Genomic DNA, 21,953 nt, shown 5'->3' with positions numbered 1-21,953 from the left:
CTCTGCTGGCAGTGTCCACATCAGCCTGACAGGATCCGCTCCATCCCCAAGGTCCAGCTCTCAACAGTGACCCACTCCCAGGAGGACTTCCTAATACCCACCAGACCCAGCCACGCTGGGCAGACCTCCCCTCACCCACCCCACCCCGCTCCAATTATTCCAGTCATGGTTGCAAAATTGCTAGCTTGTGGGAAGTTTGTGTAATCTGTAGTAAGTGAGAATGTTTCAAAACAGAAATTAGGCAACTTCACATAAAATTCTGGATATATGGCTTCTCTTGAATATTTAGGTCTTGCAGCTCTATGTATTTTTTTTCATGTTTTACTCTAGTACTTTTATGGTTTCATTTTTCTAATGTTTAAATCTCTTTTCGTATTGGTGTAATGAATGAAGCATTTTTTTCCTCACATGGCTAACCTAGGATGTTTTAGACAAAAAACGTCCAACAAGTCCAGTTTCGAGACTTGGGTCTTGTTGTTGCAGTCTCTCTTTAAATAGTACATTCGTTTAGATCCTCCGAGACTCCAAAGCTGGTGGGAAACCAAAGGCTCCCTCAGCTTCAGAGAGGAAAATCTTACCAGAACCAAAAAAAAAAAAAAAAAAAAGGTACCAGAACTAGTGGGGAAGGAGCTGTAAAACCCACTGAGTGGAGACTGGGTCACCCTGTCCAACTGCAGCAGGGGAAGGGTGAGGCTAAAACCGCAGACTCGGCCATGGTGGATGCATTTCACCACCGTCTCCACACAGGGTCAGACTATTCCTGCAAGAAAGTCTGCCTCTGTCCCTTTTCTCCTGGTGTGGTGTGTGCCCTTGGCCCACTCCTTGCAGTAAACGCGAGCTAGCCCGAGGTGAGCTCATCCTTCCCCAGGGCTTCAGCTAGCATGACTGTGCCCGTGACTCGCAGATTCTCCTTCCGCTCCCACTAAGCTCCACAGCTGCACTTCCGGCTGCCTCCGTGGTCACCCAAGGGCCCCTCCAACTCACACACTTTACCCCAAACTACTCCTGTGGGCTCGTCTCAACAGATCACCTGTACCAATATCCTCTTAGTCACCGCGTCTTGAAATCACAATCATCCTCCCAGATGTCTCTCCGAGTCACTCTCTTCCCACTCGACCACCACCGTCTAGCTAAGGCTTTAGTGTCTCTGGCTAGGACAGCAGTGTGTTTCTAAGCCCTGTGTTCCCTTTCAACCTCCTCCAACTCATCAGGTGTCTGATGGGGTCCCTCCCAGCTGGCAAGTCCTGAGAGCTCCCCCACTGTCTCCAGAATAAAGTCCCAACTCCCAAAACTGGCATCCCGAGGTCTTCCAACTCTTGGCCTCAACTCTTCCACACTCCTACCCTCCCCGCACCTCTGCCACTCCCTCTACACCTGCGTCACTCCATTTCACAGACTTCTCACTTTCTCCTGCTATTCCATCTAACCTGTGGCCATCCTTCACCATATTTCCATGAGCCCTCATTTACTCAGCCAATACTTACGAGCACCTACTGTGGGCCAGGCACTCTGACAGGCTCTGGAGATGCAGGATGACCAAAACAAGGTCCCTGAACTCAAGGAGCTTCCTGTCTGCAGGGGAAGTAACATTCTAGTGGTCATTTATAAATGTATACAAGTCTAGACAGCTTTGCTGAATACTGAGCACAAGGAACAGGCGTCAGGTACTGACCACAGCCTTTGTACTTCTCACGCTCTCAGGTTCTCCCAAAGATGACATCACACGTGGTAAATGAGATTGATAACATATTGCGCAACAAGCCCTACAGCAAAAAGGACTACAGATCTTAAGGCGCTGCATGAGCTGCAGGCGCTGCATGGGTCGAACAGCGGTCCGCACCGGCACGGAGGGCGTCTCACTAGCCGCCTTCTGAACCACTTCGCAGCCCGCTGCTCAACCTCCCATGTCCCTGGATTCTGAGGCGTCTGCTTTCACTACCGCTGTGCACCTGAATTATGAACACATCTGGAAACTCAAAACCAGGAAAATCCATTCTATTTTCTTATCTTGGACTAGAGTCACCTTTGCTTAGATTATTCTGTACACCTCATGTTTATGGAATGGAAAGTATATGGTGGGGGAAAGACACAGTACCGTCAGGCATTGAATAACTTAAAGAAGGCTGTACAGACCTATTTTTTCAAATGAACAAAATCCACAGATGCAATGTGGAGTGCATCAGAAAGAGCAGGCTAAGTTCACGCAGAGGTCTTGCTTGGGAGAATCAGCTGAAACAATTTTACTTTTTTTTTCTTCCTATTTTCACATTCATGTTAGCAAGAGTTTTCACATGTCATTCACCAAAAGTGAAACTCCTAGGTATTTGCTTTTGTTACCTTTTAGATATTCAGTGTTGCTTGGCCTCAAAAACGGCCCTGTAATGCAGTTTATCCCAGATGTCTACTAGGATTCTAATAACGTTATGTCCATTTACACAGAGAGGTGGTGAAAGGATGAACAGCCCAATTTTCATCTAGAAAGACTATGGTGAATCTATGAAAGGAAGAATCACACTGCTATGGAAGCTTAGCTTTGAATGCAATGTATCTGCAATGAAGTGTTCAGTTTTTTTCTATATTTTATTAAAACCTGCTTTATACTTTTGACTGCTTGTAGGCACAGCTTCTGCAAGTGTAAATGTTTGAGCTTTAAAAAATAAATATACACATGCTCAGTTTTGTAAGTAAACCTGAAAATATCCAGAAAGGCAAATGTTTGCTGTTTAATTAGCACCGGGATTTTACAGTATAATGCCTGGTGTTTTTGAGGAGTTAACATGAAAGTGAATCACAGGCTTTGTGAAAAACGTTGTCACTACCCAGCATGTGCTGGGTGAAGTAACCAGCCCAAAGAAAAGCATATGTTAAAGAACTTCCTGATTCTATAACCACATTATGTGCTTTAAAAACTATATGCATGAAAGCTCTTTGCATGGATTAAAGGGACCTGGCCTTGTGGCTCTCAGAAGCTGAGGCCTATCTAGCCCTCCCACTCTTGCTTACCTACCCTCATGAATATTCCACTTGAGAAAACCTGAGAGTATACCATATATACCTGTAAGAAGGGAGAAAATATTTTTCTTTTCCATTTTTAAGGTGTATGTTGAAGGGGGAGGGCCCTATAACTCTATTTGGACACCTGAGCATGTACAAAATTCTAACTTAATTTTCTGGCCCCCATGCAGAAATCACTTTGGGACTTACAGAAGAAATATACTATCAACTTAAAATGCTATTTTCTACCATCATTTCCAGACGTGTATTTTATGGTTAAGTTCTAAATCTTAAAATGTTAGTGTGAAGTACCAACAAATTTTCTTTTTGATTACTATTACCTGTATTCTAATAGGGAAATAGTTTGGGATTTTTTTTTTGTCCAAGAGGGTAAGATTAATGATGGAAATGGATCCCTTTTCAGTTGTTCATTGCATAGTCAGTGAACTACTATATGCATAATGAGCTTAAGTTGTCTATTTGGAACTGCAACTTATTTATTTGCTTAGAGTAATAAAAGCATTTGTGCATTTACTCTCACAATTAGAGTTTTTACCTGACCTCTCATTATAAGGCAGTATCTCCATCTCCATAAAACAGGTAGTAAGAATAACCTAAGAAAAAATTATATTCTTTACGCTAACAATGAAATAGCAGGCAAAGAAAGAAATAATCCCTTTTAAAATCACATCCAAAACAATAAAATACTTAGGAATAAATCTGACCAAGGAGGTGAAAGACTTATAAATGGAGAACTACAAAACACTAATTAAGGAAATTTAAAATGACTTAAAGAAATGGAAAGATATCCCATGCTCCTGAATTGGAAGACTCAATATTGTTAAAATGGCCATACTGCCCAAGGCAATCTACAGATTTAATGCAATCCCTATCAAATTACCCAGGACATTTTTCACAGAATTAGAACAAATAATCCTAAAATTTATATGGAACCACAAAAGACCCAGAATTGCTAAAGCAATACTGAAGAAAAAGAACAAAGCTGGAGGAAGTCCAGCTTTCAGATTGGACAATACTGCAGACTTCAGATAATACTGCAGAGCTACCTAATTAAAACAGCATGGTATTGGCATAAAAACAGACATATGGATCAAGGGAACAGAACAGAGCGCCCAGCAATAAACCCACAGATCTACGGTCAATTAATCTTTGACAAAGGAGGCAAGAATATACAATGGAGAAAAGACAGTCTCTTCAGCAAGTGGTGCTGGGAAAGCTGGACAGCAGCTTGTAAAACAACGACATTAGGACACTCCTCACACCATACACAAAAATAAACTCAAAATGGCTTAAAGACTTATATGTAAGACAAGATGATAAACCTCTGAAGAAAACACAGGCAAAACATTCTGACATAAATCTTAGCAATGTTCTCCTAGGGCAGTCTACCCAGGCAATAGAAATAAAAGCAAAAATAAAGACATGAGACCTAATTAAACATAAGCTTTTGCACAGCAAACGAATCCATAAGCAAAACAAAATGACAACCTACAGAATGGGAGAAATTATTTGCAAACAATGCCATTGACAAAGGTTTAATCTTCAGAGTATATAAACAGCTCATACAACTTAATAAAAAAAGCCCTCCAATCCAAAAATGGGCAGAAGACCTAAACAAGCAATTCTACAAAGACATACAAATGGCCAATAGGCACATAAAAAATGTTGAGTATTGCTAATTAGCAGAGAAATGCAAATCAAAACTAGTTAGGTATCACCTCACACCAGTCAGAACAGCCATCGTTTAAAAGTCCACAAACGAAAAACGCTGGAGAGGGTGTGGAGAAAAGGGAACCCTTCTACACTGTTGGTAGGAATGTAGTTTGGTGGAGCCATTATGGAAAACAGCATAGAGATTCCTCAAAAAACTAAAAATAAGACTTACCGTATGATCCAGGAATCCCACTCCTGGGCATATATCTGGAGGAAACTCTAATTTGAAAAGACACATGCACCCCAATGTTCACAGTAGCACTATATACACTAGCCAAGACACGGAAGCAACCTAAATGTCCATCAACAGATGACTGGATAAAGAAGTTGTGGTATATATATACAATGGAATACTACTCAGCCATAAAACAATGCCATTTACAACAACATGGGTGGACCTGAAGATCATCATTCTAAGTGAAGCCAGAAACAGAAAGAAAAATAACATATATCACTCATATGTGGAATCTAAAAGAAAAACAAACAAACAAAAAAAGGCACTTAATGAACTCATCTACAAAACAGAAACAGATGTGCTGACATAGTAAACAATCTTATGGTTACCAGGGAGAAAGTGGGTGGGAAAGGATAAATTTGGGAGTTTGAAATTTGCAGATGTTTGCCACTATATATAAAAACAGATTAAGAAAACCAGATTTCTTTTGTTTAGCACAGGGCAATATATTCATTATCTTGTAATAACTTAATGAAAAAGAGTATGAAAACAAACTAATGTATGTATATGCATGACTGGGACATTGTCCTGTACACCAGAAATTGAGACATCATAACTGACAATACTTCAATTAAAATAAATAATTATAGTAGCAGGTAAGCTACACTGAATGATACCTTACAGAAATAGCTTTACCAAAAGATTTAAACTGCAACCCAAACTTTTTTTCTCTTATTAGTGGACAAAATGACTAGCTACTAAAGACATTTCTTTTTGGGTTTTACAAATATTCTGTATTAAAGTTAAAGCTTCTCAAGTTCATTTAAAAGAATCTACAAATTAAAATCAAATACAAACATTACTGCTTGGCCATGGGAATAGCTGGTTTTATATATACATCATCTGTCATGGTAAATATACTAGACTAATACATTTCAGTTATATCCTCAAGAAAAATTTCCATGTACTCTCAATTTCTCTCCTTTTCCGGAAAGAATTCTTTGGCAGAGAACATACCATTCCAAAGGGTAACCTGGGTGGCAGCCAGCCACATACTGATGCCTCAGCCAAGGGAAATGAAAACTAGAAGCTCTGGGCCTGGCTTCCCACTTTAAGAACTGTCACTTCATCTTCATCCATAGTGTGCGCCAAGGGTCACTAGATAGATGTCAGGGCTTCCGGGGGCCTTAAGCCACCTTTGATGCCACCCCTTATTGCAAATGACGAAACCAAACTTGAGATGAAAGGACTCGCCCAAACTCACACTGACAATTGATGGCAGAACCAGGCCTAGAACCCAAGTCCTTGGTGTTCCAGTCCAGTGCTCTTTGAGGGATGGTTTCTTCTTTAGCTTTAAAGTTTTATGAAAAAGTTTAAGTGTTTGTGATTTTTTTAAGTTAAAAAAGCTTGGATATGAATCCAAATTCAGGAGGAAAGGTCAGAGAAATGCAACAAAAGGCAAATGAGAAGTTCATCTCTAACCACCTCCATGAAAGTCAAAACCACTCAGAAGACCCTCTAGTCTTCAACGACTAGGAGTCCAAGGAGGTGGGAGATAACCCCCTTACGGCCTGAACAGACCTACCTGTAGGCTGGTTCTCTCTGTATGCACACGTCTACGTACAGCTTTCCTTTGTGTCTCCAGAAAAGGCAGTGGCTGGCAGGCACACTGAAAACACACACTGGGTGGGCAGGACAGCATAGCAGGCACACTGGCAGAGGCCTAGCGTTCTGCTCTGTAACACAGCTGCATCAGCCTGTCGTTGCCACACAAACATCTGATCAGTAACTACAAAAATGTGCATTTACATGTGTGGGAAACAAATGATGGTTAACGTGAAATTATGTACTAAAGATGACGTACTTAATCACATGGTTCTTATAAAGAAGTCTAGGGAAAATAGAAGTTCTACAAAGCAAAGCTTAATGATACTTAACAAGCAAGACCTTTCATAAGAATTCTGGGTATAAATCCAACCTCTGCATTTTAGTTAACTTCAAACCTTGTTTCAAATTATTCTATCCAAGTTAGAATAATACACCAGATAGGTCAACCAGTAAACTTTTCAATCGAAGAATAATTTCAACCCAAAATTTTTATTAAGTTATAAACAAGGAAACTAGAAATAGGGAAATGTAAAATGTTCCAACGCTTATCAAGGGGTGTAAAAACAAGAATTCAATCACTCTGAATCCCAATTATAGCAGAACCCCTTTTATTTTACTGTTGTTGGCTACAGGGTATTTTTAAGATAAAAACTCTCCAGGAAGCTTTTACTAACTAAACCAGATCCAGCACATCATAATTCTGTGTGCCACACAGCCTTTCTACATGATGGGGAACATGCTGGGGGAAGGGGTCTGCAATTCCAAAGAGCAAAGCGCTGGTTCAGTAAATCCTTAATTAAAACTGCAGAACTATAAGTATATGTCTCAAACTTTCGCACAGAAATTCATCTAACAGTGTAGAAAATGAGAAACCATTATCAGGATTAAAAACCAAAGAACCTGTAAGAAAAATTCAGGACCCAAACCAAACTTTGCTTCCTTACTTTTCTACAAAATTATTCAACTTTCTATTTCAAGAGACACTCTATTAAAAATAGGAAGCTGATGCCCCTACTTCACCAGCCCACCTCAGGTATACTGGATCATAATAAGTATGGTGGCATTTTTTTACCCCCATCTGTACAGGCACCGCCATCTAGTGGCAATTTTTTACCTGCAATTTAAAGATTACAGGTAAAAAATTACTTGGCCCAGCTCTAGTAAGAAACAGAAGACACTGATGGTTTGTCAAATAGTCATTTGTCAAATACGCAAATGCATCTGGTACACAAACTCCATGCCATCAAACCACTGACCAGCTACTAATCAATGGAGAAAAAAGTTAAAACATAATAAAAATAAATTTATGTGCTACACTATGTTGCAGTGTATCTCTTCTGACTTTCGCATTCACTCGATTACCAAGTGCTGGCACACAGATAATAATGTACCAGAGAAAAGTAAAGAATTGCAAACTTCTAGAAGCAATGATGAGCTCTAATCCTCAGCTGAAGACAATGATGATCTGGGTCACTGTGCAAATGTACTTCTGGCCTGTCCTCCTTCCAGGTTCTTGATGTGACCTCTCAAAACATCCAACAACATGGAAGTGGAAGATGAACTCCTGATGAATAACTTTCTATAAAGTTATAAACAACAAATATTACTTGCGACATTCATCTTAAATTTAGATGTGGAAGCCAAAAAAATTCAAGTTACGATTAGTAATTAGGAATGTATTTCCTTTGAGGTACTGCTTGTGGAAAATTACTAGATGTGGTCAAAAGCTAAAAGGAGTATCAGCTGTGGGTCTATAACCTCCTAAGTGATACAGGTTCAAGAGGAGCTTCCCAAACTTGTTCAAATCATGGCATACAGAAAAAATAATTATCTGTAAACACACTGGTTAGACAATGCCAAGGGCCTGCTCTTGGCTGGACCCACAAAGACTGAAGAGGTCAGTATTTTGTTCACTATTGATGGGAGTCTAGGGACTTCAGTCAAATTTATGAAAGTCCTCGGAAAAATGCTGACCAGTGCTAAAACCACTGTAATTCCTTGGAGAGTTCCTAAGAGTTCCAGAACTAAGATCACAAAAATAACTTTGGTCTTTTACACATCAATATTCAGGAAAGAGGTTCTCATTGAACATTCCTCCAATGATGTGAGACCCTGGTCAAGGAAAACAATGATTCCATTCTCTTAACAGGTCAAACCAACATGATAGGGTCAGGCTAACCTCCCCAGACACTCCCAGGGCCAAAGCTACAGAGCTGAACAGTGTGTGCTTTAACACCAAAGGACAACTCTCACATGCCTGAGCACTATTTTTAGGTCATTACTTTGGCTGCCTTTCTTCATTTAAAAAAAAGAACAACTTTTCCCTAAGTTTCTCTTCCCCAAGATGGAGAAACCATGTTTTTGAGCTTTTTCAAATCACAAGTTCCGAGACTTGCAAACATGAAGCTTTTGTTTAATCCCTCAGACGGAGAGGATTCATCCTGGCATTTATGGTTCAAAAAAACTTGTAATATTGTGCTTGGAACACACAGAACCAGTTATTAACTTCTTGCTACTATTATAAATAATAACAGCTCAGTCCAGGTTACTGTGACCTCTGACAAATCAAGGAAACAAGTTATTTTCTCCTCTTGTGATTATAACACATTGCAACACTTTTTGCCTTTAGTAAACGTCCTGGTACTCTGAATTTCCCTTTCAATTCATTTAATTTCAACAATCTGTCAAAAAAAAAAAATAGCCAATAAACAAATACTGAATTACATTTTGTTAGGTTTTTCAAACCCTCAAACTCCAGACTTATAAAAACATCCTGTGTGTCTCCCACCCTGACCACCCTGTTACTTTTCCGTACACCACAGGCCACCCATAGATACAAAGCCAGGGCGGGGGGGTTGTGAAGCAGACACGGTCTACTTGGAGCCAGTAGACAGGAGGGCGATGAGGCCTGAGGAAGCACTTATGGACAAAATGTAGTTTCTGTAAGAATTCAATGTTAAGGAAAAATCAAGAACTCCAAATTGGATTTCCAACAAAACAAAAAGAATCCATCTCTTTGAAACGTACTGTTTCCCTCCTGACACCCTGTATGACAACAATGTGGAGTCCCATTGTCTGCAAATACAATTTACAAGAGAGAAGACTATAAAGAATGAAGAACATTCACAGGACATGTGTTCCAATTTTAAAAAGAAAACACTTGAAACAGAAACCTAGAACACATGACCACAAAGCAAACATCTGAATTGCATTCTAACCTTCAGGAAAAGAGCTGATCAAAGAACGAGGGGAGGAAGAGGAGACCTGATTTCCCAACCCCCACCCCCAGCCCACCCCCACCTCAGGAGCGAAGGGAAAATAAGTCTCCCCTGTCCATCAGTGTTTGGGCTACAGCTGGCCTGTAACAGCAAGGAGGTTCTGCAAGTCTGCAGCCACTCTCAGCCTCAGGACTGGACTGTTTGGGGCAAACCACCCCAGTATTCCCAGAAGATACATATTAGAGGGTGTCTGACACGTTATTACATCAAAATCTCCAACTGTTAAAAGTTTGGCTGCACATTCTTGGATAACACCTTTAATAAATTACCTTAACAAGAGAAGATACATTCTTGCCCAAAAGCTCAATTTAAGAGTAGTTGAAACACTGTTAAGCTATTATGAGATGTGCCAATTTAACTACACTGGCTTTCCAACCAACCCTAAAGCCCCCAAATACCAGCAGACACAGGACTTATGCCAGGAGCCATCAAAGAAGGCAAGTTTGCTTTGGCTCCTTAGAACTTTTTTTAACTAGGCAGGTATACACAATCATATGTGTAAGACTGCTTTGTACTACTCGTTATTTACCATGAAGTCATAATGTATAAACTTAAAAGAACTTCAAATCAAACCAAAAGCCCTTATTTTAAATGTCCAGAAACTTGCCTAAGGTCACTGTGCTTTTTAAGGGACCGACTCCCTGTGCAGTTTTTCTTACCGTTAAAATACTCAGACAAATCAAAACCAAAACGAAGTACTGTTTCTAGACTTCTAGAAAAGCTAATCCACTCAAAAGGATACACTGTGGGGTTGAAGTTCTTCAATATAAAGAAAGAAGCAACAATGACCAAGACCAGGAACAGAGTATTGTTATAGAAGATGGAAAATGTTGTAGCTTCATAGTCAGCAACTTCATTCTTCTTCCACAAGATTCTGTAGACATAGAAATGAGTCAATTCAGTTTTTAAATATGTACTAAAATTTCTAAGTTACACATGGCTATAGCTCATTATTAGTTTTTCCTTAAGTGTTCTGGTCAGAATGTGTTTTTAATATTAAATTCAGTCAGCACTGTCCTCTTTTTTCTATTAAAAAAGATATTTCACTTTATTGAGGCTGAAGAAAACAACTGCTGGGTGTGTTGCCTTTTTGTCAGGCAGTGAGAGCTTTGGAGAAAGGGACTGAGTAATTGCAATTAGCTTGGTTTCATCAGCAGCCAAGACAGGCATTCTTCTCGAGGTGCACACCAAAAACAAATCTGATGACGGGCAGCCTGACAGCGCTGCCGTGGCTGAGACTATCGAGTCTACAGATTTCGGTCTTCAATATTACGCCTTAAGACAAGCCCAAGGACAAAGCTAGCTGTGGCATCACAGAGGCAGACTTGTCTGCAACTAACTTTATCCATCTTTACTTAATTCAAGCAAAGAATCTGCTTGATCGTTAGGAGGGTTTTTTAACTTCCGTGAAAACCGTTTACTTTTTATTTAATCTGCTTTACTCGTTATGATATTGTATTAATTTACTAGTCCTGTATCAACCTTTTCTTTTTCCCTCTTTATGCAGGCCACAGGAAGTTTCAGAGTGCCTGTGAATAAGGGAGTCTTTATTCTCCTCAGTTAATTAACTTTTTAAAGCAGTTTTTAAAACAGTAATAGTCGGATATGAAATCAAATGAGTGCCTCCAATGCACAAGAAAAATAAGTGAGTGGGTTGAGACCAGTGCTTTTTAAAAAATGAAATAGGAAAGAACAGAAAAGTATCAAGTGCATCACACACAGCAGGATAATAATTATTGGTCTGTAAAACATTTACATGCGTATGTAAAAGAGTATTTGATCAAACAGTAAAATATATACATGTATATTTTTACAGTGGGTTGTAATCAAAAAGGTTGAAAGTCATTGCCACAGATGCTCCCCCACCCATAAAAAATACTCTGGGGCCAGATGGTACTCCCAACTAATCCTAAGGACAGCACTATGGCTAATGTTATTGATAACTGCCATGTTTTATTCTCCAGACGTTCTAATCCAAAGTCAACAAGTGTGGCTATAGAGGAGCTAAATGAAAGGTATTAGCACCTTATCTTCATCAGAAGAAATCTGTGGTCTCTAACATACATGCCATATCTCCTTGATTCTATGGATATCAACTTAATAAATCTTTGATTCACTGTGAAGTTTGGGAGAAGCGAAGGTCATTACATTAAATGTGGCCATCAACTATAAAACAGTTTCTGATTTCAGAGAATTTTAAATGTAAATTTTAAAAATATATATTGCTTGGAACTAATACATTATACCATTCTAACACCAATCAAAGAAACACCAACCCAGAAAGATCCACAGTCCCAACACGGTTTAATACTACAAAACACTCAGAACAACTGCCTCTGTTTTTAAGACTCTGGCTCACGGCCCAGGGAAGACAGCTTCCTTAATTAGACCAGCATGCCTCTACCACTGATGATTAAATTATCTCACCTCCATCACAGCGCTTCTCCCTAACTCCCTGTCATGCCCTGAATCAGAACCATCTTCAAGACATTTCTGATGAAAGAAGTGGCTTGATCCTTTAGGTTATCCCAGCTCCCAAAGACCATGTGTGACATCAGGGTACACACAGTCAGGACTGTCGGACAGCTCTCAGAACTTTTTCTAGTCTAGCCATATCTTGGTTTATTTCAAAAAAAGTTCAGGACCCCCAAATGCTCTCATCAGCAATGGTTCTGCCAAAGCTTCACCAGCAGAAAACCTAATTTGGGAGAGCACTTCCCAAGGAGTCATTTTTCCAAGGAGCACTTGCTACAATAGAAAAGTTGGAACGAAATTCAACAACTATTACAATCAGATAATACTAAATGAGGGACCGTCGGTAAGTCAAGGAGAAACAACACTCATATCCTGGAACAAATGTTAATGACTCTCTGACTCTCCTCTACTAATTTCCATCCTTGGATGGATGGAAAAGCAGTTTCCAAGTGGCATGTAGTCCATATTCCAAACAATTGTACATAGAACTTTGAGAGATACCCATCTGGACAAAAAGATGCTGATAAGCCTTAAATCTCACTGAAGTAACTAATCCTTTGAGGGAGAAAAACGCTAGATCTAAAAGGGAGTCTTGGTCCACGTTATCAGCATCAGTAATGAGTACAGACCCGGGTTCAACTGTATCCAGTGCAGCCTTAGAGAGAGAATTACAACAGCATAAATTTCTGATGACAAGAGCAGAAATTTTATAATCCGCTGACACTCTACATTTAATGCATTAATCAAACTTTCATTTCATCCTACTTTGAAATATCTGGTCCAGCCAATGGCAAAGAGGTTTCATCCCCAATTCCAACTCTGATCCACTAGGAGTGACTACCTGAATACCATGCTGAGAAAGATTCTGAAACACATCCCAGGATCAGGAACAAGTGCCGTACCAAGTCAGGCAAGTCTGCAGTGGGCAGGGGAGACCCATTTGCCATCTCTGATATAATTAATCACCCCAAACCTGTAAGACCTGCGACAGCTATAAGCATTTTATGGGGAACTACGATGTGCACTCCAATTTAAGAACCACTGATTTACAATAAACATTGTAATCCAATAAAAAGGCTAAAAGAAAGTATTCTAGATTCTCTAACATCTACCCCTCCACAAAAATCTGCAATCAAAAAGCTATGCAGAGGCGGGAGGGAAATAGCTCAGTGGTAGAATGAATACTTAGCATGCACAAGGTCCTGGGTTCAATCTCCATTAAGAAGAAAAAAAAAGCTATGCAGAGCCAGAGCTCCTTAAAACCACTGCCTAAAAAAAGGCCTTCACTGTAATGATTTAATTTGTGCCTTCAGTTTTATGAAAGATCCACAGGAGATCATCGTTTCAATAATGTGTTGGTGCCTATCCAAAACCACTGTAGAAGACACTGTTCATTAAGTTACTCAGTGTCCCTTAAATAAGGATCCACTTGATAAAGTGCATCCAAGATTCAGCGCCAGGAAAGTTTCTTTTCAGAAGGACTTGCGTGCTGCTTCTTATCCGACAGTGAAAGCTGGCTGACCTCAGATGCTTCCCCTGACGCTTGGAAGCTCAGAGCTGAGTTTGGTGCTCAACTGCTGTAACTAACTCTGAGGTCCTTGTTCATCCACCTTGTCTTACTTTTAAATGGTTTCTGATCTTTTAAAATTGTACTGCTTTGCTTCATATTCAAGTTAATATTTCAAGACCCCACAAAGTCTTTCTAGAGCAGAGTGGGATAAAAATTCCATTTCACAAAGCACCTTGTAGATCTTAAAACCTAAGATCCATGAAAACAGCCTCGACTGATGACTCTATTAAACCATCTGGCAACTCCTAAGCACAAGTTTACTCAATCATTCAGACACTTCTACTCAGACGTTAGACTGCTCATTAGGCTTCTAGCAGCAGCTGGCAAGAAAAATGGGGGGTGGGGCTAAGAAATGTGACCCAGATTTGGGCAACAGGGAACAAACCTAATTCTCTTCCCCAAACACTGCAGGTACCCAAGAACTAGATGTCCCGAGGGAGGCTCAGGAGCAGGAACACCCCCGCCTCAAAATGGGAACACACAACACAATGTAAACTCTTCAGACCCGGACAGGTCAAGGGATCCCCCTCAAGGTCGCACAGCTGTCAAGCGGCGGAGCCAGCACTGGACACAGCTCTGCAGGCTCCTAAACCCTGGCAGAGCAGCTGAGTACAAGCTCTCAAGTCAGGCCGACCCGTTCTTGTCCTGGATTTCCCACACGCTGACCTGTGGCCCTGGACAAGGGACCCAAGCTTTCTGTACCTCAGGTTCCTCAGTCTGCAGTGGAGATAACACCACCACCTACCTTATCAGGCTCTTCGGAGGAAGAAATGTACGGGGTACAGCACAAAGAAAAGCATCCGGCAGTGATAAGAACTCAAGAAGCCAACTGTCACTATTCCCATTACCATGACTGCTACAACACCAACACTTTTCTGTTTTCCTCAGACAATTCTAAACGCACGTTGTCTAAGCAGAAACCCAAAACTTATTTTTCCATAAATAACCCCCCTTTTGACTACCACGAACACTTTAGGTAGGGAGTCAAACCTTTCATCTTTTTCCTTCCGAGACATCTTTCTATTATCAGCTTCAGAAAGTTTTCGAGTCACTTCTTTGGAAACGGCATCCTCCCTCTTCTGTGCTACTCTGGAAGGAAAAGAAAAGAGGTTTCCACACACTCCAGGACGGAACATCACACGCTCTCAGAAACACTCTGTACTCGTATTTTGTATTGGCAACTGTATGGTACTTTACATTTCAAGAAAATAAGCTGGACAGAAAGTTCCAAGTTTATTACACTCTACTGGCCAAAAGAGAGGGAGTTCAAGAAAGTTCCAAGATGTGGTTTATTAGTGATGTGTCTGGATTTCTGCTTAAGAGGGAGAACTTTCCAAAGTTTAGGTATTTAATATGGAAATAAAAGTCAAATGCTATTAGCACAATTTCATTATGAATCACTATAGCTCTACTTTGTTTTAACCCACAATCCAACTGTTCCATAAATAAATTTGATAAGGCATTAGCAAATGACACATGATTTCAATTCCAACAAATAACAGGAGAGAAAACTAGGCTTAAAAAACAAAGGAGAATTAATGGCTGTAATATCTTAAAGTAATGCTTTTAACTCTACTCCAAAGGGAAATTTCACTAAAAGAAAATAATAATAATAATACCACTTGGCCAAGGACTGACCACACCACTTTAAGTTAAATGACTCACTAGTTTGAGAGTTGCACCAAAAGATAACATGGAATCAGCCAGAGACAGACTGGAAGTGTTATTCAAGAAATCAGATCAGAATCTTTAGATCTGATGAGTTGGATAAAGAAAAAAATGATACTCTCCTCAAAAAGTCTATAAGGTAAGTTTTATCAGATGGGATCGCTAGTCAAAGAGCAAATTTAACACATGATGAAATACAAAAAGCTTCCCAAAGATGAGACACTTAAATTCAACATGATTTATTCTTCATAATACAGGAGAAACTGATTAGTCATAAATATGAAAGTAATAACTGATCACAAGCAAAACATAACAACTACCTACAAAGTCCCAATACGAAAATATTCAATATAACACTGAGATGTATTAAAAGCTATAGGATGTGGAACACTGAGATAGGAATCTGTTCAATCTATGTTCAATTAAGCAATCCCTCATTACTAAGCTATGTTTAGTTCCGGGCAGTGAACTGAGGAAAACTGGAAAAATCAGAATGGATTCTTGAAAAGCCCAAGATCATTTAATGAAAAAGTTTTCAACCTTTCTTCAACCACGTGAGCTTCTGGGATACAAATTAAGCACGAATTTGGGCTGGTTTTACCTATGTCTCCATCTGTACCTCTCACTTTAGAGTCAAGTTAGAACTGACATTGTTACAAAGAATACCTTTAGTCAGCTTCAACTAATGTACTTTTCCACAAATTGATAACTGGAAGGAGGAAAATACAGTTTGTCTAAAAAAATAAATGAAAGAAAAGAAGTTCTGAAATTTAAAGAAAAAGGCAGCTAAGGGGGCAGACAGCTGTTTTTCAAGAGATACTTTAAGACACTGTAATGTCCATCTTCAGTTGACTTCAGAGCTTTTTCCCTGTTCTGCAGGGCAGAGACTCTCAACTCTGAACCCCTCTAGCAGACCCCAGGCACTCATTAAGTATTTCTTGAACTTTACATAAGCTGGCCAATTGGTAAGAAATGGACATGATTTACAGCAAAAACCTTTCTTGGCCAAATAGAGGTGGGGAAAAAAATACACCCACATACCTCTCCCAATGTCAGGGCCCAGGAATAAGCTATTTTTTAAAGAGTTGGTTCTAAGCATCTCTAGGACAAATAGTCAATCATCTGTCTACATGACAATCTTCCTGAAGAGACTGAATCAGATAACTAGTTAATTTCTCTCCCAGGTCTAAAATTCTATACTCACCTAACAGAGGCATTAACAACCACACTGCGGGCTTATTACAACTCAAGAAGCCCTATCCTCCACCTCAGTGCTTTTAGAAAACAAATATCTCTCAGTGCTGAATGCTCTAAAACAAGACAGAGGCCACTCCAGGGGCCCAGCACTCAGCCAACTGAGATAATAAAAAATGTTTGCAAACATTTTAAAATCATGCCACCTTAAAAAATAAAAACACACTCACCCCCAACCTCTCCAGTACTACACACAAACATTTATTACGTGTCAGACACCATGCTTACCACGTCGCATCTATCGTGTTTAATCCTCACATCCTACGAGGTACCACTGGTATCCCCATTTTATAGCTCAGGAATCTGACATGTGAAAAGGTAAAACACATGCCCAAGGCTCTGCACTTAAGAGCAGCAGAGCTGGGACTGGAGTCCAGACTGTTGACTCTGCAACCATTTTCTCTCTACTGCCAATACCTACCCACACTCAGCATCTTGCTGGGTCTTGAAGCCTTAATAATACTGACAAACTGTAGGAGTTTTGATGATGTAACTTAGTATTACACCAAAACTATGACTAAAAAGTCCACTCATAGCATCCATTGTCAGTAGGTCACTGAAATCTTACTGAACTAAATTAAATGCACCATTAACTATGGTAAGGGAAATAAACAAAAGATGTGGCAAGTGTCCTCAAGAAGCCGGAAGTAGAAATGAGGAAAAAGAACATGATTTTGACTCCAAAAAGGTGAGTGAAAAATGGTATGTCCCAAAGGGGCTGAGTTCCAAGGGGATCACAGAGGATGGGTCATGCAAAATGCCCACCTCTGAGGGCCTCGCTACCCACAGGCGACCATGCCTCATAAGACAGACAGCCCAGGACAGCAGAGGCCAAGACAGGCTGAATCCTGGAATGGCAGTTGGTGAAGAGGGGCTGCCAAGCAGGAAGACCACCAAGACCACCAGGATTTAGCTGCTCTAGCAACAGTCACGCACCACCTGGACTCCTAAGGGACCAGAACGACAGTGGAGAAGCTCCTGAAGCCCCTTTTAGCTGCTGAGGCAATTTCTGGCCTCCTTACAATAAACCCCTGTTAACGGAGATGATCTCAAGGTGTTTCTACTCCTCATCACCAGAACAGGAACAATAAAGACAGGAAGGATTTCTCTGGAAAAGATTCCTAAGTCTTGCAATAACAGACATGTAAGAAGGGTAAGAAAGGGAGATGATTCTAAATGAGGGAAGGGACAAGTCATGTTCAAAGGATGACCCGAAGGCTGAGTCAGAAGAGCTGAGGCACAATCCTGAAAGACGGGGCCAAACTGGTAGGAGGCAGAGGACTTGCATTCCAAGGGCCTGGACGAATTTGGCTTTAACGCATTTAGAGAAGAGAAGGCCATGATGAGTTGTTGGGAGAGTGACAGGATAAGATGAAGGCAGATAGAATGAATACATGTTCTTTATCCATAAAACAAGAATAATTCCTGCACCTCATATGGCTGATGTATGGATGATGCAGAGTAATGTGCTTTACCAAATGCATGGCAAGCAGGGCCCTAAGCTTTTGTTTTGAAGACACTCGATGGAGACTGCTACAGAAATCAAAGCACAGACTGTCCCAAGAGTAGGAAGTGTGGAAATGAAAAGACAATGTGCACACAAAGCACACTGGTACTTCAAGTCTCAGCAAAATTTCAACTGCCTTTAAGAAAGTACTTCCAAAGAAACAGAGCACCAAGAAGGCCCCACTGAAGCCAAGAAATATCCAGCTATCCTGAATCAAGTATCAAAGTGTGCCTGAAAGCAACCTCAAAAGGCACCTTTTCCAACTGAACATTAATTTATATCCGCTTCACATGGGACCATGGCACTATGAAACAATGAATATTACCACCTTTCCTTACATCCAGATGGTTCCCCGACTTTAACCTTTATGAAACCAGAGTGGATAACTGATTACAATTAATGTATAAATTTACTGTGCTGAGGCTGGAGTTTTCTTCTCCAAAAGCTATTGTTTAAAATAATGATATATTTTATATGTGTGATCTTAAAAGAGGAAATATTGTAAGCTTTTACATTTTCGTATACTCACAAGAATATGTAATTACCATTAAAAATATCAGAGTTGAATAAAAGGAAAAAAAGACCACTTCTTTCACATCCAAAAATACTACATAGAGATCCCAGAACAATTCTTTCCAGAAGAATAACATTTGGCTTCTGAAATGTTAATTTACTTGGTGGGTTTGTTTTCCTGAACCCCATGACAAAGGCTAGTACATAAGTGCTCTAATTTCACCCTCAATATCCACTTCCACAGCAGGGTTAGAAGCACTGTCTCTGCTTTTCGGTTAGTTGCTACTCCTTCATGCCATTAATATGCCTTCCCCCCAAAATATACATACATATATACCCCAAATAAATGCTCCCTGAAATCAACACATACACAAATAGTCTTTAAGAAGACATCCTACCATATAAAAATACAATACATAAAAACTTTCACTTAAGAAATATACTTACTTGTGCTTGAGAACAAATTTCACATTTTTGTATGCAAAGGCTACCAAGTAAGTGCTTACTAGGGTCATCACACTATACAGAACAGCAGACTGAACGAGATCCATATGCCATATTCGCCAATATAACCCTGAATTAAGATAAAGGGGGGAGGGTACAAAAAGGAACAAAACATTACCATCCAGTTACAAAGGCTTGCTGAATTAATTACAGCTAAACTTGGTAAAATACAGCCCAGATTAGGGAATCCCATACAGTGTAAGTGGAACTGCAGATCTGTGACATCCAGTAAAAAGTCAGTCTCAAGTTTTTCCAGTTCGGAACGTCTGGAAAACATTAACTTTCCTATTACTAGCCCATGATGAGATTTCTGCTTCTTCTAAAATGGGAACAACTCTAGCTCAACAAAATCACGATTCGGACTTCCAATTCCATTCTTCAGGGTACTATGACGCTAATTACAGTCCACCCCAAAACGCCACGTGCGGTCCCAAATGAGAGCTGACATGCTGACGTGGCTGGTATCTGAAATCAAGGCTGTGCTAAGTGCGGCCAGTGAAACCCAAGGCTCCACAGCACGCGAACTGCACGCTGCGTTTATAAGGCCGAAAAAAAAAAAAAAAACATCTAGATTTGATGGCCCAACCACAGTGCAGCTATGCAGTTAAGAGGAAATTCACATTCGGGAACTCTGAGCTCTAAAACCACCTTAGCCACCAAGTCTGCAAAGGTTTTCCATCCAAGTCAGAATTCTAGAATTGCCCTAACAGGATTATTAAAAAGTTTAAACATGGCAGACTGTGGGCCGTTGGCACTGGCCCAACCGCTCTGGTCAAATTAGGAAAATGAAGTTCAGTGTGAAGCGGTTTTCCTCAAGTTACACTTGTAATTCCATGCTAGGGTTAATGAGCACCTGTCTCCACCTTAATTCATAACGAGTTTTTCCAAAATAAGCAATGAAGTAAGTTTAAGGTTTCATAACAGCAAATGATAGTTGCGTGGGGGGTAAAAAAGCAAATAGCAGGCGATATGTATGTGTTATTAGCACCAGAAGATCTTAACCCGGGTGTGGGCTCTATTACAGATTCGGGGCCGCCATCCCAGAATGAGTAACTCAGTCTCCAGAACTGGGGCCCCGGAACCAGCGAGCGTACTTTTAAAATGCGCCACAGTGACTTTCCTGTGATGCCGCCCACCACTATCCCGGACTGAGGTCCACAGAGGCTACGTGCTTCCCCGAGTCCGGGGCGAGCTGGTGACGGGGAGGGCGCGGGCCGCGCGCCGCGCGCCGCGGCCCCCGGCTCACGCCTCCCCGGTCCACGCGGCCCTGCCACGTCCCCGCCCAGCCCGACCCGCCGCGGCCTCCCCGCCTGCCTCGCTCCAAGCGCTCACAGATGGGGATGGCGGACACGATGAAGGCGTTCCCGAAGAAGAGCGCTGATGACTTGGCCGACAGGTTGCGGCTGAAATCCTGCAGGAGCAGGTCCTCCTCGGACTGCTGCTTGGAGCCGCCTTTGGGAGCCATGGTAGAGAGCCACAGCCGCGAACAGAGAGGGCCGAGCCGGGCGCAGAGCCGGGCAGAGGCCACTTGCTCCGCCCCCGCGGTCGCCTTATCCGCTAATGACCCGTCAGCGCAGCGCGCGGAGGCGGGACCCGGCGCCGCGCGGCGCGGAGCAAGCTTCCCCAGGATTGGCCAGTCCGGCGCCGCTACGTAGGTTTCCCGGCGTGGCTACGTAGGTTTCCCGGCGTGACTGGGCGAGCCGGCAAGACCTCCGGGTTCCTGGCAGGCCACGTGACTCGTCGGTTTCCAGGGGAAAGCTGGGCTTTGTAGTTTACTGGGTGCTTTTTTAAAATAAACAAAACTTTATTGACATTCCACTTCACAGATGCTGATAAGACTCTTACTTTCCAAGTCACTGAAGTTGCAAAGTTAAGAAGCTCTTCTGGCCCCGAGTCATACGGTCATTCATTCAAGAAGCGAGTGGTTAGCCTGCTCTGTGTGTACCCAGAACTGGGGCATTGGAAGAGGAAGAGGAGAAAGATAAGTATGGCTAATATGTGTAGAGCCCCTTCTTTACACATCCATCATTCCGTTAAAGATCCTCAAAAACCTATGATATGCCCATCATTGTCCCCATTTTGCAGCACAAAATGCAAAACGGGGACAGCTTTGAGGGTGAAAGACCAATAAATAATGCTGGTCTTCGGGGAGTGGGCTCTTTTCAACAAAATAACAGGGTAACTTTGTACGAAAAATAAGAAGGCACTCTTACTTAGATGTAACTTATGGTCTTATTGTTGAACAAAAATTATTTAACATGTGACCAATACATTTACAAATTACTCCACTTTTATTTAAAGATTTCGTTGAAATAATGTGGTCTCCAAAGCCATGCTAAAGAAAATAATACTAAGTAAAAACAATATGTTGGCTAGAGAGGCCTCCTCTGAAGCTCAGAAAATTGAGTATGCCCAGTAAAACAACTAGATAACATTTTTAACTCATCAATTTATCACTTTTTCTTCAAAAAATAATGCTCAGCCACTTCACTCTTGACAAAGGCTTCTCTCATCTACTGACATCAGACGAAAGGTCCTCAACATCCAGCTTCCTTATCAACAGACTTACAGATCTGTCTTTCCCACCTTATCCAAATTGTAATCGACCTCCACAGCTTCCATTCTAATGGAGCTTTCTGTCTTCAAGCTTTTTCAACCTATTCTCTATATAGA

General features: G+C 41.0%; 2 protein-coding genes across 5 annotated transcripts in view; one reads left to right on the top strand and one right to left on the bottom strand.

Annotated features, from left to right (window-relative positions):
* The window catches only part of KCNAB1 (potassium voltage-gated channel subfamily A regulatory beta subunit 1), a 344,031-nt gene extending 340,576 nt beyond the window's left edge, over positions 1–3,455 (top strand). For all 3 annotated transcript variants that reach the window (XM_045514502.2, XM_010952021.3, XM_010952022.3), the window contains exon 14: positions 1,702–3,455. In XM_045514502.2, the coding sequence (XP_045370458.1) occupies positions 1,702–1,791 (90 nt within the window). In that variant the 3' untranslated portion in view covers positions 1,792–3,455. The remainder of the gene's footprint in view (positions 1–1,701) is intronic.
* Positions 3,456–6,981: 3,526 nt separating this feature from the next.
* SSR3 (signal sequence receptor subunit 3) lies at positions 6,982–20,848 on the bottom strand. 2 transcript variants are annotated; one of them, XM_010952023.3, is made up of 5 exons: positions 20,613–20,842; positions 19,224–19,350; positions 14,825–14,923; positions 10,532–10,663; positions 6,982–9,451 (listed from the first exon to the last, which is right to left on the bottom strand). In XM_010952023.3, the coding sequence occupies exons 1-5, from the start codon at positions 20,743–20,745 to the stop codon at positions 9,385–9,387; spliced, it is 558 nt and encodes a 185-aa protein (XP_010950325.1). In that variant the 5' UTR covers positions 20,746–20,842; the 3' UTR covers positions 6,982–9,384. The 2 variants fall into 2 exon arrangements, with proteins under 2 accessions (XP_010950325.1, XP_045370459.1); XM_045514503.2 differs by lacking the exon at positions 14,825–14,923 and having other exon boundaries at positions 20,613–20,848.
* Positions 20,849–21,953: the final 1,105 nt, after the last annotated feature.

Source organism: Camelus bactrianus, chromosome 1, assembly GCF_048773025.1.
Source record: "Camelus bactrianus isolate YW-2024 breed Bactrian camel chromosome 1, ASM4877302v1, whole genome shotgun sequence".
In the NCBI taxonomy this organism is placed as follows: domain Eukaryota; kingdom Metazoa; phylum Chordata; class Mammalia; order Artiodactyla; family Camelidae; genus Camelus; species Camelus bactrianus.
The sequence above is the reverse complement of the archived record's forward strand: the minus strand, read 5'-3'. Positions and strand labels throughout refer to the sequence as shown.